The 16,405-nt window shown below is 47.0% G+C and overlaps 1 protein-coding gene across 1 annotated transcript; it reads right to left on the reverse strand.

Annotated features, from left to right (window-relative positions):
* Positions 1-12,464: 12,464 nt before the first annotated feature.
* Positions 12,465-15,659, reverse strand: LOC127311691 (uncharacterized). Its single transcript, XM_051342149.1, has 3 exons — positions 14,811-15,659; positions 14,118-14,393; positions 12,465-12,941 (listed from the first exon to the last, which is right to left on the reverse strand). Exons 1-3 carry the CDS (start codon positions 15,540-15,542, stop codon positions 12,732-12,734), a joined length of 1,218 nt encoding a protein of 405 aa, XP_051198109.1. The 5' UTR covers positions 15,543-15,659; the 3' UTR covers positions 12,465-12,731.
* Positions 15,660-16,405: the final 746 nt, after the last annotated feature.

The raw sequence follows: 16,405 nt of genomic DNA on the forward strand, positions 1-16,405 counted from the left end.
GCAGGCCTAGTGGATACTTTGTTTAAAGAGCCGATGGGGATACCATCGGCTGGTCCTTCATTACAACCTTCTTCACAATGATGGGTACTGAAAAGGATTATTGGGTTTGGTTGGAAAAGTTTAAAGGTTTTCCTGAAGATCCTGCATTTTCTACCAGATTCAGAAAATCATCGGCTGAAGAAGAGAAGGGTGAATCTCAAAGGACCGATGCGGTGCGATCGGCTCATCACGCATTGGCAAAGAGGGAATCGGCTCAATTAAACTCAGAAGGAATCGGCAAAATCAAAATTGGGGAAAAGTTCTTCATTGATTAGATGAGATTTCTTACATAAAGAGCTGATTGCTCTCAAAAGGGAAATACTTGGGGATCCATTGCCCCATCTACTACTACTGGCCCTATTCTAGAGGCCCTATCTATGGGCCGTCACTGCCCTCGTCGTCGCCGTCGTCGCCACTATCGGCGCTGCTCCCGGCGGGCTCGTCGTCGCTCCAATGGCCGCCGACCGGGCCCTCGTTGTCTTCATCTTCTTCATCAGCGTCGTCCTCGTCGCTGTCGAAGTCGCTGAGATTGCCCGGCCAAGGGCAGAACCGCTTGGCCGGTGGCTCGTCGGAGGGGCTCTCGTCTCCGTCCTCCTCCTCCTCTTCCTGCTCCTCTTCCCCGGAAGAGGTGAAGTCGCAGGAGAAGCTGTCATCGTCACTCTCCTCCTCCGTTTCCCCAACGGCGAGGAAGCGGAGGTCGCTCTCCCCGTCCGTCGAGGATTCGTCGCCCTCGGACCAGATGGAGAAGTCGTGGTCTGACTCCTCCCCGGCCGCAATGGCGCGGCGGGTGTTCGCCGCGTGGACCTCTGCCGGGCTGTACTCCGGCGTCGGCTCACGGGATATGGAAGACTGGCTGGAAAGATCCGATGGGGCAGAGGAGGAGGAAGACATGGTGGCAGGAGGGCTTTTGGAGTGCTAATGCGGAGGAGATGCAGAGGAGAACTGTTCATGGCGGTTAAATAAAAGGGGGATATAGTGGAAATTCAATGCCACAGCAGTTTCCGAGGAAGTGGTGCCTAAAAAAAAAAAAAACAAACTGCCAGATCACGCGGAGAAGTTGAGAAGGCAGGACATCATGATGAAGGATACTGCAGCAGTTCTGCCACGACATGACCCGACGGAGTGATTTTGGAATTACCAATTCCAAAACCAGGGGGGCATGTGTTATCACCAGAATTTGACCAAGTTGGAGGTGGGCCACGATCAAGATAAGCCTGAAGGTTATTTTTGGAGAGAGCACGAAGATCGGCCTTTTATATCAAGTTGGGCTTAATTGCCCGTGTATCTGTAAAATATTAGATCGCATCTTAGTTTAGAAGTTAGAATCTTACTCGTGCACGGTTTGGTGCACGCCCACATTAGAAAGTCCCCTGGACTATAAATATGTATCTAGGGTTTATGGAATAAACAACTCACGTTCAACCCAAAACAAACCAATCTCGGCGCATCGCCAACTCCTTCATCTCGAGGGTTTCAATCAGGTAAGCGACATGCTGCCTAGATCGCATCTTGCGATCTAGGCAGCACAAGCTCCACGTTGTTCATGCGTTGCTCGTACTGAAGCGTCTTTGATGGCGAGCAACGTAGTTATCATAGATGTGTTAGGGTTAGCATAGCTCTTCGTATAACATGCTTACGTAGTGCAGCCCTTGCATGTCTAGCCGCCCTCACGCCTATCTCAGGCGTGGGGGCGGCACCCTGCTTGTTCATCATCTAGTAGATCTGATCCGTTACGATTGCTCCTTGCTCTGCAAGGATTAGTTTAATATCTGCAATAGTTAGGCCTTACAAAGGGGTGGAGGATCCAGCGGCACGTAGGGTGGCGTTCGCAAGTCCTAAACAGGATGTTCCGAAGATCAACGTCATGTTGGTTTTTAGGCCTTGTTTAGGATCGGCTTATGAGCACCGTGCGTGGCCGCGAGGCCCAACCTGGAGTAGGATGATCCGATTATGCGGTGAAAACCCTAAATCGTCGTAGATCTCATTAGCTATATTTTGATCAAGCAGGATCACCAAGTATTCGTGCACCCCGTACGGATCATGGGTGAATCGGCTCTTTGAGACAGTACACGGACAGTCTGATGATGGCTCCATCAATTCCCTCTTCCCTTTTTTTCCCTTCTCTTATTTGGGATCCACATGTCTACATGCAAGGTACCAACAGCTGGTCATCAATCAGCTGTTACGTACAACTGAACCTTAATTTGCATTGAGCGGTGCAGGTAAAAAAAAAGTAGCATGTAATTTTACTGTAAATATGTAGATCAGAATAGTGTAATCATGCTTTCAACATAGTAAATAGTGGTGGGTGTTGCTGCTAGATAGTCAAGACATGCTGCTTTTGCATGTCTAAACTCTGAACAAGCCCCGTCAGTCACCGCACCTGGGGCTGTAGGATCTAAATTAAATTCAAATTCAACTCATTCTCATCATTCATTTCTGCCTGACAGAGAACAATTGGAGATGGTGACTCAACAGTGCCACTGCATATATTTGGCTCCTACAAACCGAATATGATTGCTTAAATAAGGCAGCAGGCTATTTTCTTTATTTTGAAAAAGAATAAGGAAATAGGCTAGGCGGGTTGCGAGATTTGGTTAGCCTAACTTTTTGAACGAGGAAAAATCGGAGGGGCTCTAGTGAAACACACCTCTCTCTGCCTATTTGTCCCTCTTCAACTTTTGAGGATTTGAGCTAACAATTTGCCTCTCTGCCTGCCTCTCTCTCTCTCTCTCTCTCTCTCTCTCTCTCTCTCTCTCTCTCTCTCTCACTCCTTCCCCTTCTCCCTCTCTAATGACTTTCTTGTGTTTTTATATAACTCTTGTTTGTGCCATCTAGAAACAGCTATGTATTCATATGGTTCACATGCAATCAACCTTGTTTATCTTTCCTGTAATTCCCTTGTACATTTGCAGTGATAACCATTAGATTTGGCTTTGCATATGCAGCACCAGCTAGAGCTGTCCTATGCTGCCCTGTTATGTCCTGTGCGGATGCTGCTGGGAACATATCGGTTAGCGGGAGGATGATGGGAAGACATCGGTGTAGAGCAGCGGGAGGATGCTTTGGTCGAACCTGCAATGGCCAGCCAAGCACAATCTGAGGAATCATAGGTACACACTCTAGCTCTTTCTGATTCTTAAGTCATATGCTATTCAGACAACAACATTATTTTTAAAATAATGTACAGTACTATATTCTGCAAAACTATATAATATTTTTCTGTTACATATGAACTTAGTCCTTCTCAACTAAATAACCAAACCTCATGAATAGATATGAGAGCAATGTGCTATAGCTTATTTAGGTCATTCCAGAGAAAAGGTACCCCCTCTGATCCATAATAAGTGTTGCGATTTTAGTTAAAATGTCCTCAACTTTGAACTAAACTTCCAACTCTTATTATGGATTGGAGCAAGTATTACAACAGCAATGAAATAATTAATCTGAGCTTATGTTTGTAAAAATACTGCCATAGCAATCAAAGCAGAACAGAGAAATCCTGGCCCTATATATTCATAAGTTTGCTCAATCTCAGAATACTTCATGTGAACCTCATCTATATCCCTGGTGTGTATCATCGCTCTACTGTTTTCACCGGCTCAGCATTGTAAACTTGGATGGTGAAAAATGTTTGCATCAAATATACAATATAGATATATGTTTAAGTACCTATATTTTTATTTAAGATCATTTTACTGCAGAAACTCCCATTGAGAGTGAAACATACTGCAGAAACAATTTTAAGCAGACCAACTACTAACCTCTTTATTGTCTCTAATAACTGTTGGGGAATTAGATAATCAATTCTGATGATTCTTTGGTTGGATTTACGCCTACTGATGCCTGGTACTCACACGTAAAGACACCCAAAACTATCGTTCATTCCATATATCATGCGCCAAGTGATTGTTTCGGAACCTGTTAGAAGAGCAACAAACATGATTGAGTAAATCACATATTTGGATTATGAAGCAAATTGAAATCTGAGACCCAATGTATAAAAAATGCACTGCTTAATTTCTCTAATCACAAAATATAATTCAAATGGCACCAACGGCTGGAATTTTTGATATTCTAACAACATATATGCACGGAAGTACATGATAACAAACAGAAGTTTCCAACTTTACAGTAGTTTAATCAAACCAGTATGAATACAGGTGCACTTGTAGCTTATAATATGAATACAAAAGGGATCACAAGATGGTTAAGACACATCGCATGCACATAGAAGCAGAAAAATGAGAATTATGATTTGGCAAACAGCATAGACTGATATCAGCAGATGAACTATTACTGAAAAAAGCTCAAATCAGGTGGAGATTTTGAATGGCCGAACTGGACATTACCATTTCCTGCGCTCTATTTTTTTTAGAGGTGACCTAAAATAATTCTTGAGCCAAAAAATGTGTGTCAATTTCTTTTTTGAAATCCATGTAGTGTAACATGTAGCTAACATAAGCCTTATTTTACTAATACTTCATCAACCAAAAGTTTTTATTTGAATGGATAGCAACTCTGAATGAGATGCACAGAAGCAAAGGTAAAGGTTCTGAAGGTAAACAGCTTTGAAACATATTATCAAAGAAAATACCAAAAATGCTAAGAGATACAGTACCATAGCGGCTAGCTATTGTAATACATGGATAGCAAAAACAGAACAATAAAAAAATCCAGTGCCTTCGGACATTTTGTAACTAAAGAGGTGGAAAGGATATTATATTATATATATACTTAAGCTAGAAGCACGATCATCAATTTACGAAATTGGGAGTTCCTGTTTGCACATTTACACATCCTCGATGCAAGTACAACAAAAGATCCATGTTGAATTTTTTTAAGAAATAACGAGAAAAAAATGAGACCGTGATCATTGAAATTACAACTCAATACCCAATAATGTTCAAACATAGCAAACGAGGCCAAATGGAAGGAAAATACCCATTGTGGAAATGAAGATGATCCACTGGAGGTTGGAGTGCCCTTCTCGAGGCCGACGACGGCAGCAACAGTGCTGCAAACACCACAATATCACAATCATTCAAAACTTTATTGATCATGAGCAAAAAAACGGCTCATTTGCTCATAAGCCTCTGAAATTAGAAGATGCTGGTGAAATTTGAATGAAACTATTGGATCCAAAGTTCATATATATAGCATCATGGCATTATGGAACACTTGGTGTAGGTACAAATAAGTGTCATTTGTCAAATAAAAGAGCAAATAATCTAAGGAACATGGATTTTTTTAGGAAGCAGCTGAGTCCAACAACAAGAGAAGAATTATTGCAACACCTATTGAGGGCCGCTCACGAAATAGAACTACAGATAATCGGAAGCAACCAACTTCTATCATATATGACATGGCCGATTCATGCTCCTCCCGGATACCTAGCACTGACCAGAACACACACAGTCCTTTATCCTGCAACGTAGCAACCCAATGATAGAACCACGAACAAAGCTTTCATCAAATCTGTATCTTTTTAACAATGCAAACCTACTTCACAATCACGGACAATTTACACCAAGGAATACCAGCCCGGCCACATCCTACTCCACAATCATCACCAAACTACACCCTGTAAGTGGACATACTACTCAGACAAGAACCAAACGAAAGAAGTAACTGATGACGGATGGATGAAACAGACACCTCTTACCACGAGCAGACTTAGATAGCAAACCAAGACAAGAACCTTCAATCAGCCGCGTCCACTCGACACAGCAATCTCTAGGAAGGCAATGACCTGTGAGTAAGAAACAGGAAACAAGAAGAATTCACGTCACTTATCAGCCCAGAAACGGGAAAATCGATCAAAAGGGCAGCGACAGAACACCAGCAACCCGAAAGAATAATCCAAATCGGAAAAGACTCGAACTTAAAAAAATCCAAAAGGTAAAGGACAAGAGGAGAAGCAGCAAGGGGCCAAATTACAGTCAAAAAGAACACGGGAGCATCCAGAGAAAGAAACGACCCACGAGCAAAAACAATCTCTCGCAGACCCCAAAGAAAAGCGAGCGGATTAGAACAAAATCCCACCGGTCAAACAAATGTTGATGGTAACCGAACCCAAATTCGAGGCAAAATAAAAGGACGGGAGATCCAGCCAAAGGAACGAACGAGAGGGGAAAAATCTCTTGGAAATCCCAAATAAAATAAAGCGGATTACTGGAACGTAGAGAGGGGTTGATTTGGATCACTGGAACTCGGGGAAGATGGCGATGGTGATGGGGATCTCAGCCGCCCGTCGCCGCTCGCCCCCAAGGATGGCGCGGCTACCGGTCGGCCATGGCGCCAGCAGGAGGCGGCGCTCGCCGACGCTGCTCCCAGCCGGACATGGCGACGAATGGACGAGGCGCTCGAGCCGAAGGTCGGTGCTTCTACCAGCCGGCGATGGAGACGACGGGAGGCGGCGCTCGCGCCCAAGGCCGGCTCTGCTCCCGGCCGACCATGGTGGCGATGGGAAGAGAGAGAGGCGGCCCAAGGCCCTCCACCGCGGCCGCCCCGATTGCTCGTTGGTTGTCCACGCGGCTGCCGCTGGCTTGCCGGAGATGGAGTGGAGGGAGATGGGGAGGAGCAGCACGGGAGGAGATTGGAGGCTGGCGGCTAGGGTTTCCTCCCTGGGATCCTCTTTTTGTCTCACGTTAGCATCATGGGCTCTCTTTCTCTAAGCTGTGACTACCCACGGTGACTGATGAGCGGACCCGGACGAAGGTGGGTCCCGAGTGCAGCTGCAGGCGGGTAGACCATGGCCATTGCATGGCTTTACCTAGTGGGTTCTGCCCAGGAATCAACGGCTGAGATTGGCTGATGGATTGATCCAACGACCCAGAAGCTGAAAGCGCTGTGAGGCCCCCTATGGGGGGCATCAATTATACCTTTAGATGTTGGTCCATCCTTCTCAACAACCAAGCCCGTGGAGATCTACGCCATCTCCAATGCGTCAGGGCCATCGGCTAGCCGGAAGGTGCAACAAGTCACCAATGGAGGCTTCAAGGGTACGTTTGGTTTGCAGCCGGAGCTAACCTGACCAAATAATTGGCATGCCCGTGACCCTAGGCTGCTGCTTGGTTTGGCTCCAAAAAATTGGCTAGCCAGCTCCGATCTATGGGTGCTAGTTCACTTTTCCGCCAAATCGTGGGCAAAACGAGGGTGGCCGAATCCAGCGCCAAAAAATTGGCAAGGCCAAAATTGGTAAGGTGAACTGGGGCTAGAACCAAACGCACCCCAACAACGCATTTCTGGTCCAGCAACGCACAGGGAGCCAAGTTCATGTTCCTCCGGTCCATGAGAGACGGCGGCCAGGACAAGTTCCACGAGAACGGAGAACCTGTACGCCATGGAGGGCGGAGAGTTTGGCCACAGCACGGTGATACGGCACACTAGCTAGCTGGCCGTGGACCGACACCCACTGCTAGTTGGTCACCCAAGGGCGACTGGATCGTCCTCTCCATGCGTGCCTTCCAGCTTCTTTGTCGTGTACGTGGTGAGGGCCAGCGACCCCACGGGCCACGGTGTTATTGGTTCGGGTGGTGCAGAGCTCAGCTACCCCTCGCCGGGCACGACGGCACGTGAACCAACCCACGATCAACCAAGGCATGAGGAACATCGTCTTCACCTCCAACCTCGCCAACGTCTCCAACGAGCCTATCTCAATGCTCGCCTTCTTGCACTTTGTCAGACCTTATGGTGATATCTTCTCCGTCGACCTCGCCAAGAACAAGGGCATCTAGGAGTTCCACCACGTCACCCACAGCTACGAGTACTCCACGACATGGACCAAGTTAGCCACCAACACGCCTGGCCATGGGCAGCCTGGCCCAAAAAACTCGGGCCTGGGCCTGGAAAAGTTGGCCCGATGGTCAGGCCGGGCCTGGGTAGCCCGAAAAACGCATTTAACACTATGGCCCGGCCGCCTGACGGGCTTCATGGGTATTTGGTTGGGCCGGACTTGGGCCTGATGTTTTACCGCAGGGCTTTCCTCGGCCGGCCCGACACATGGCCAGGTATAGCCACCAACGACCCTAACAACCTTTGGCATCCACTCTCTGCTTTGAGATTAGTGCGGCTTTTTAAATTTGTATAATATAAAATTAATGTTTGGGCCGGGGCTAGGAACTTGGGATAAGATGCGGTAATCATTTCTTTTTACAAAAGCTGCTATGTAAATGTTTAACGCGATGACGTAAATAGGCGCTGAGCGACGGTTTGCGTCTACCCTGATCGAAAATGGCCCTGTTCCAGCGAAGCGATGCAAAGTGACCGGGCTATCCGTGATGACGCAAACCTTGCCCAAATATGCGTCAGGTTTGCGTCTCCGCGGACGCTCCGCGGTCGCGCCGATTGTACGCCGAAACTTATGTAGGACCCATGCGTTAGTGGCAGGAAAATTTATAGGTAAGTTTTTTGCACAAAGCACTAATCATCCATTGAAAGACCAATTTTTTCCTACTTGTGTACCCAATTTAAATATAAAATATCCATAAAATAGAACCGTTGCCTGCGCCCACGCCCCGCTCTAGACTAGGTGACCTATCGCACCCCGCTCTAAATTCCAGCTATGTCGACGACAGCGAAGTTGATCTCAGCGGTGCGGCGAAAGACGGCCCACCAACTAGGACTACAAATTCAATGTTGGAAACAAGACAAGGAGATCAACTCTAGAAATATATAATCTTCTCTATTCCAACTTATTATACATCAAACCTAGAGGGATGAGAGTCCTACATTATTTATTAGAGAAGCAATGACAAACCTTGAGATAAACCATGGATATACATCCAAGTATTCAAATCATCACCTTTAAGAGGAACCCTAGGATATTATTCAAGACATTCCCTAGAGTGAGATAACCATTTATGTTAAATATAGATATTGATGAGCACATGAATCCCTATGGAGCCTAACCTTAAGTTAGTATTAAAGTCCTTCCCTCTAGGTTTAAATTTGGTCGAATTTCATTCAAAACATTGTAATATATAACAATTATGAATGAATTAGAGTGTTTTTGGTTAAATTTAAATTTCTTCAAGTCTTGTTAGGGTGACGCGACTAGAAACAGGCGCGTTCCAAAAGCAACAACACGCGGCGGCATTCTCCAAACGCTCGATCCGACGCTATTTCTGTGTGGGTTTTGGGGGAGGCTGCTGTAAATGCTCTAAATTAGCATTTCAAAGTGGTGATTTTATGTTATATTACTCTTTGTAGATTGAAGGAACTGGGCACTAGGCTAGCCTTTTTTTGAACAGAAAAGGCCCCAAGGGCCTGGAAGCTTCATTAGTCGGTGGGAACAATTACAAGGAGGACCTTGGCTTTGAGAACAATAGCGCAAGAGTCGAAAGATTTTACAAAAAGGAACCCAGACAGATAAAAAAGAAAGCAATCGGGTCCTTCTTCTCCACCGCGTCGGCTGGATCTTGGGCCATGGTCACTGGTGGCGACGTCGGGGACTACGCCACTTGGTTCGTCACCAGGATGGATTACCACGCCAAGATCGAAGGTCTTCCCCTTCAGCTCTTCGGCCTGGAGGAAGTAGATAATCCCCGGAGCAGGATCCTCCGAGGTGCGGAGAGGCCCCCTTGGCCAAGAATAGCGGCGGCGGACGACGCCGGCGCTTGAGATCTGCCGCCTGAGGAAAGCTTCCAACATGGTGAGCACCGCACGCTCACCCATGTGCCTCTCGTCTCCAGATCGACAAGCACTGGGTCTTCCCCCCTCCTGTCTGTCTCCACGACCACAAGGAGGAGGAAGAACAACCCAAGAACTCAGCATACCTAGAGCCAGAGAGAAGAACCTGGATCTCCGTTCCGCCGGGGAGAGCACCCAGCAAAGCTTCTCCACCTCGCCTCCACGGCCGGCCAGAAGAAGCTCCACCACGTGCCGCAGAAAGCCTCGCCCCTCCCCCTCGCCTCCATGGCCGGCCAGGGGGGGCTCCGCTTCGTAGCTCCTCAACATGAACAGCAGCTCCGCGACAACTACTTTATTATCGGAGACGGTGGCTCTCTCCTCGCTCGTATGCTCCGACCACCGGAGACATAGCTGCAAGAAAAAGAACCCTAATCCCCAGATCTTGCCGCCTAGATCTGAGGCACAGCTCCAAGACGCCACTAGGGGACCAAAACTAGAAGAGGGACCTACATATCTACAGCCGGCGCTAACTCCTCTCCATCTCCAGCCGGCTAATCCGGCGGAGAGGAGGAAGGAGCAGCCCGGGGAAGAGGAGAGAAGGGGCAGCTACTGTAGCGGCTTGAGAGCCGGATGAGGGGGAAATACTAGGCCAGCCTCGTCTCAGACTTGGGCACATGGTACTGGGCTGGGGATTAATTAGCGTGGTGGGTCTAAAGGAAAGTTAGCAGTATGGAGAGCATGAGCATGTACAGAGTTTGTACGTCAATCGTCGTTTGTGGAGCAATTCCGGGAGCCAAATAGGATCCATGAACACAGCTCTACCTGGGCTGTAATCACAGCCAAGTATTTCTGTAAGTGAGACAAGAGGCTGCACAGAATAATTTGGCCCTTAATTTCCTATAGTTTAATAAAGTGTGTTATGTGTTCAATATTATTCACACATTCCATCACTTGTCTGTAAGATGTAATACAGTAATTTATTTTAAAACAAAACATAATAGGCACATCCATTACTGAACTTCCATGTAACTCAAACATGAGGGCAGCAGCCAGCAGAAAACCTGATAAAGCACCACAAATTCATCTACTTGCAGTTCAAACAACAGCATACAAGAAGTCCAAAGCAAAGGACACAGATCATACATGCTACAAGTGCGACGACAACAACCACAACAATGGTTCACAACAAGTCCAATACTTCTCAGAGATACTAGAAAATAACAAGGAGATCGTACTTCTCACGAGGCACGGCACTACAAGCTCCATCGATCGGCTGTGGTACCCAGCGACAACGATGTGCATGGTGGACCGAATGGTCCACATTACTTGCCCTTGCCCGTATTGATGACTTTGACTGTGTTGTTCACAGCAGCTGACTTCTCATTCGGGATGGCTCCACCCTGCGGAAGATCAAACTTTCGGCGGCTAAACGACCTCTCCTTACCGGGTGGCTGTGGGTCCACAATCTCCAGCATCCCCTCGAGTTCCTCCAGCATAGATTTCTTTGCCGTCCTCACCATGAAGTCAGGTCCCTGGATGGAAAGAGGTTAAGAGAGTAAGAGATCAATGGACAAGTAATAAGATTACTGAAAAGTAACAGGAGGATAGGAAGCAGCCGATAAAGGACAATTATGCCAAGCAACATTAATTTTGCTGGTTATTTTGAGTTCAGAAAAGAACAGATACAAAGAAAACAGTTGGCCAATAGGTATGCACATGAGAGAAACTGAGTGAGCATAATTTCAGTTCACAATCTATCATAAGCTGACATAAATGGTTCAATTCCTGAGATCTTTGTAAAAGACCGCCCCTGCACTTGACACACCATTACGAGGGAAACCAATCAATAGGAAAAATAACATGGACACAAGATTGAATCCGAGCCGTTTTTATCAATTAAAGACTCGTTGAACCATAAACCTCTCTCAAGTCCTACTGGAGACATGCAACATTGCAGAATGTAAGAATACCATCAACCTTGGACCTAATGAATCACTCAAACATTACTGAAGTCAGATAAAATTTATCTACATACCTAAGGAGTGTTCTGTAGCCATTTTAACATATTTATAGAAAATAATTGATCGACATGTGCTAACAGGAAATAACTAGTTGGTCTACTGAAGAGAGCACACACAAATGCAGATTCATAAAAGAACAGATGCTCAATCGCATTTTAATCATTCTAGTGTACAACTTCAAGCCGGCCTGAAGGTGGCTACTACCGGTGGATCGTCGACGTGATCTACAACGCGCGCGGTAAGATGTACCGAGTATTCCAGTCCGACATGGACCAAATTCCCTGCTCACCGCCAAGGGCAGTGCCACCTTCAGGCCGGCGTGCCCCTACATGTACCCCGACGGAGGAGAGGGGTGGCACATGGCCGGACACCACACCATCCCACGGCCAATGAGATGCTGCTAGTTCTTCAATGAGTACTCTTCTTCAATTCTAGTTGGGCTAGATGCCAATCGGATCCATGACCAGCTAGTTCTTCAATGAGTACTCTTCTTCAATTCTACTTGGGCTAGATGCCAATCGGATCCATGACCACGGTTCTATCTGGGCTGTAATCACACCCAAGTATTTCTCTAGGTCAGGCATGAGGCTGCACAGAACAATTGGCCCATTAATTTCACAGATGGATAAATTGTGTTTTATGTTTAGTATTATACATGCATTCCAACTTGTCAGTAAGATGTACTGTAATACAATAATATATTTTAAAACAAAACATAATAGGCACATCCATTATTGAACTTCCATGGAACTCAAACATGAGGCCAGCAGCTAGCAGAAAACCTGATAAAGCACCACAAACTCATCTACTTGCAGTTCAAACAACATCATACAACAAGTCCAAAGCAAAGGACACGGATCATACATGCTACAAGTGCGACGACAACAACCACAACAATGGTTCACAACAAGTCCAATACTTCTCAGAGATACTAGAAAAAAAAACAAGGAGATCGTACTTCACGAGGCACTACAAGCTCCATCGATCGGCTGTGGTACCCAGCGACAACGATGTGCATGGTGGACCTAGTGGTCCACATTACTTGCCCTTGCCCGTGTTGATGACTTTGACTGTGTTGTTCACGGCAGCCGACTTCTCGTTCGGGATCGCTCCACCCTGTGGAAGATCAAACTTTCGGCGGCTAAACGATCTCTCCTTACCGGGTGGCTGTGGGTCCACAATCTCCAGCATCCCCTCGAGTTCCTCCAGCATAGATTTCTTTGCCGTCCTCACCATGAAGTCAGGTCCCTGGATGGAAAGAGGTTAAGAGAGTAAGATCAATGGACAAGTAATAAGATTACTGAAAAGTAACAGGAGGATAGGAAGCAGCCGATAAAGGACAATTATGCCAAGCAACATTAATTTTGCTGGTTATTTTGAGTTCAGAAAAGAACAGATACAAAGAAAACAGTTGGCCAATAGGTATGCACATGAGCGAAACTGAGTGAGCATAATTTCAGTTCACAATCTATCATAAGCTGACATAAATGTTTCAATTCCAGAGATCTTTGTAAAAGACCGCCCCTGCACTTGACGCACCATTACCAGGGAAACCAATCAATAGGAAAAATAACATGGACACAAGATTGAATCCGGGCCGTTTTTATCAACTAAAGACTTGTTGAACCATAAACCTCACTTAAGTCCTACTGGAGACATGCAACATTGCAGAATGTAAGAATACTATCACCCTTGGACCTAATGATCACTGAGGATACTACCAAGAAGTGAGATCAAACATTACTGAAGCCAGATAAAATTTATCTACATACATAAGGAGTGTTCTGTAGCCATTTTAGCATATTTATAGAAAATAATTGCGCAATATGTGCTACCAGGAACTAAGTAGTTGGTTCACTGAAGAGAGCACACACAAATGCAGATTCAGAAAAGAACAGATGGTCAAGAGCATTTCAATCATTCTAGTGTACACCTTGATTTTTTAAACTGATAATGTATCGCTAACCGAGTGTGCTAATAAGAGGTGGGATCCAACATAATAGATGTGAAATCAAATTTATCTACATGCCTGTGGAGTATTTTTCAGCTAGTCTCAAATATGTAACAATAAGATCCTAGTTCAGTGCAATATGTGCTAACAGGAATACATACTTTGCTTCGCTCAAGACATGCACATTTATAAAAAGAGGAGATGCTCAGTAGCATGTTAATCTTTCAAGTCTGCTTTAATTCTTTTTGCACTGGTCATGTGTTCAGAAGCTAAGCGCACTACTAGAAAAATCATGCTTATGTACAGAACCCCAATATATCATCCTCAAACGAGTAAATACAACAACTGAATTTCAAATGCACAGCACAGGCATCATAATGATTGATACACCTTCCGGGGTGTATTCTCGAAAAATAAATGACAAACATGTCCTTCACAAAAAAAAAGGCCAAGCATGTCATGAAAGAGCTCACCTCAAGAGCATCTACAGTGAGGAGCAGGACAATAATCTTCTCAGAGAACCTCTGGCGCTCCTCGTGGTCATGGCTGCAGCGGCGCCTGTAATTGAGGTTATAGAACAAGGACCTGAGCTCCTTGAGCTTGGCCTTGGCGACGGCGAGGTCGCGCAGGCAGCGCAGCACCTGGGAGCGGTGGGCGAGGTGCGCCCTGTAGTTCATCTGGATGAGCAGCGCGGCGTCCTGCGGCGACAGCTCCTTGGCCTTGCCCTTATCATTGCCCATAGCAAAAGCCTTGATCAGAAAGGGAAAATAACAGGTGGTCAGTAAGAGTGTAATTTATAAGCCCTAGCACATTGTAAGGAAGCAGGGCGAAGTTCTTGGCTCGCTGACATCGCAAACATAGCACGAAGTGCAGTCAGTACTGACATAGATCTAGGCAATATTGCATTGCAAGGAAGCAGGATGAAAAGCTTTTGTCTAGCAGAAGATATCGTAGGGGGGCACAATGTGCAGTCTGTGCTAGCAACACAGATCTAGACAGCAGAAACCACCACATACATCCTCTAAAGATTCAGTCTTTCTGCCGAATCCAGCCGGAAGTATGCAGGAGTGCCATGGATCTCTCGAAAATCTAATGATTCGTTCAGATCGGGGCGTAGAAGAACCTGAAACCCCATCGCTAGTAGGCATCAAGAAACCGTCGCTCACCTTCCTGATGGCGTCGCATCCGGCGGTGTTGTCCTCGGGGATCTCCTCGATCCGGACGCATTTGGTCGTCTTCTTCTTGTCCTTCTTGTCCTCCTTGGCGGCGGGCCCCTTGATCTCCTTCTTCTTCCTCTCCGGATTGCGCTCCAGCTCATCCTCCTCCTCGTCGTCTGACCCGCTGAAGTCCTCCTCCCAGGAGTACGCATGTGACCAAGGCTGGAGACATCCTTTGCCCTTGATCTCGGCGCCCCACTTGGTCTTGGCCTTCCCGGCGGCCTTGGACTTGGTCTCCCACCGCCACTTGCGGTCGAAGCCGTCGTCGTTGGGGGAGGCGAGCTCGGCCTCCCACTTGAGCGCGCGGTGGCCGGTGCGCGGCTTCTCCTCGGCGGTCCACTTGACCTTGCGGCCGCCCGGGGAGGTGGCGGCGTAGGTGTACTTGCGGCGCGCGGGCTGCGGCGCGCGGGCGGCGAGGGCAGCGAGCTCGAGGGCGGCGACGCGGTCGGTGAGGTCGTGCAGGAGGGAGGCGTGGGGCGAGGGCAAGGGGGAGAAGAAGGGGTCGACGGTGTGGTGGGGCGGGAGGAAGAGGTCGAGGTCGAGGGTGTCGAGGTCGTGGTGGGGGAAGGCGAATGGGGAAGGGAGGAAGGGGCAGGAGGAGGAGGAGGATGGTGGTGGCGGGGGGAAGGGGAAGAAGGGGTCGTCGAGGAGGCGGAGGAGGTGGCGGTGGGAGGAGCCCATGGCGGACGGCGGACGGCGGCGACGGAGGTGTCAGTGGCTGGGTGATGGTGGTGGAAGGGGAAGCTGGTGCTGATCTGAGGAGAGTGACACGGAATGGATTAGTAGGACTGACTGGGCCGAAAGCACACAGTTTATATTCACTGACGTGTTGGCCTTTTCCCACTGAATTTTCAACGACACATATACATGGGGGTGGGGCGCACGACGATGGGATCTCTGCCGCCTTTTGGATGCTTTCGCCGCGCCGCACACCATCCGGAGCCGTGTCACGTGATCCCCGCTCACATCAGATCTTCGTGTCTCTCTGACAAACTGACAAGCCAAGGGTCCGCTTCATTTTCATAATTCCTATCAAAACATAGGAACAAGAAAATTCTAGAATTATAATGTCAAGTCAAGTTAAATCCTAGTACATGATTAAAAATCCCTTGTATAGGAAAAATAGTGCAATGCAATTATATACTAGGAAAAATCCCTATGCGTTCCTAAGGTTTCGATCCTTCGATTCAAATGATGCATATAGGAGAAATTTGCGAAGATGAAAATCCTACAAAATTTATGTAGGAGTCTTTTGAATCAAACAAGCCCTAATATGGTTTTGCATTTTGAGCACTACAAGTCGCGTCATATGAAAAGTGGCTTTGCTACTTCTTAGTTTTTTTGAACGACATTACCGTAGGGGAATCCCCTTTCTCAGTTGGCACCGTTTGATTGTGTTGTAATTCTTGCATATGAGTTGCTAATTAGGTTGCAATTGGGATTTTTTAGTTCCAAGTAGGAACGCAACCGAGAAAAATGCTTTGAATCTTAGATTTGGTTCGTGGTTTGTGTTAGTCATGAATTGCAACTTCGATTGCAAGTGG

This window comes from Lolium perenne, chromosome 7, assembly GCF_019359855.2.
Source record: "Lolium perenne isolate Kyuss_39 chromosome 7, Kyuss_2.0, whole genome shotgun sequence".
In the NCBI taxonomy this organism is placed as follows: Eukaryota; Viridiplantae; Streptophyta; class Magnoliopsida; order Poales; family Poaceae; genus Lolium; species Lolium perenne.

Bases quoted from the DNA above. Each gene is read 5' to 3' on its own strand.
- LOC127311691 (XM_051342149.1), bottom strand. From the start codon at position 15,542: ATGGGCTCCTCCCACCGCCACCTCCTCCGCCTCCTCGACGACCCCTTC. The intron at 14,394-14,810 runs GTGAGCGACGGT...TTTCTGATCAAG, and splicing joins GATGCGACGCCATCAGGAAG to GCTTTTGCTATGGGCAATGA. The intron at 12,942-14,117 runs GTGAGCTCTTTC...CTTTCCATCCAG, and splicing joins TCACTGTAGATGCTCTTGAG to GGACCTGACTTCATGGTGAG.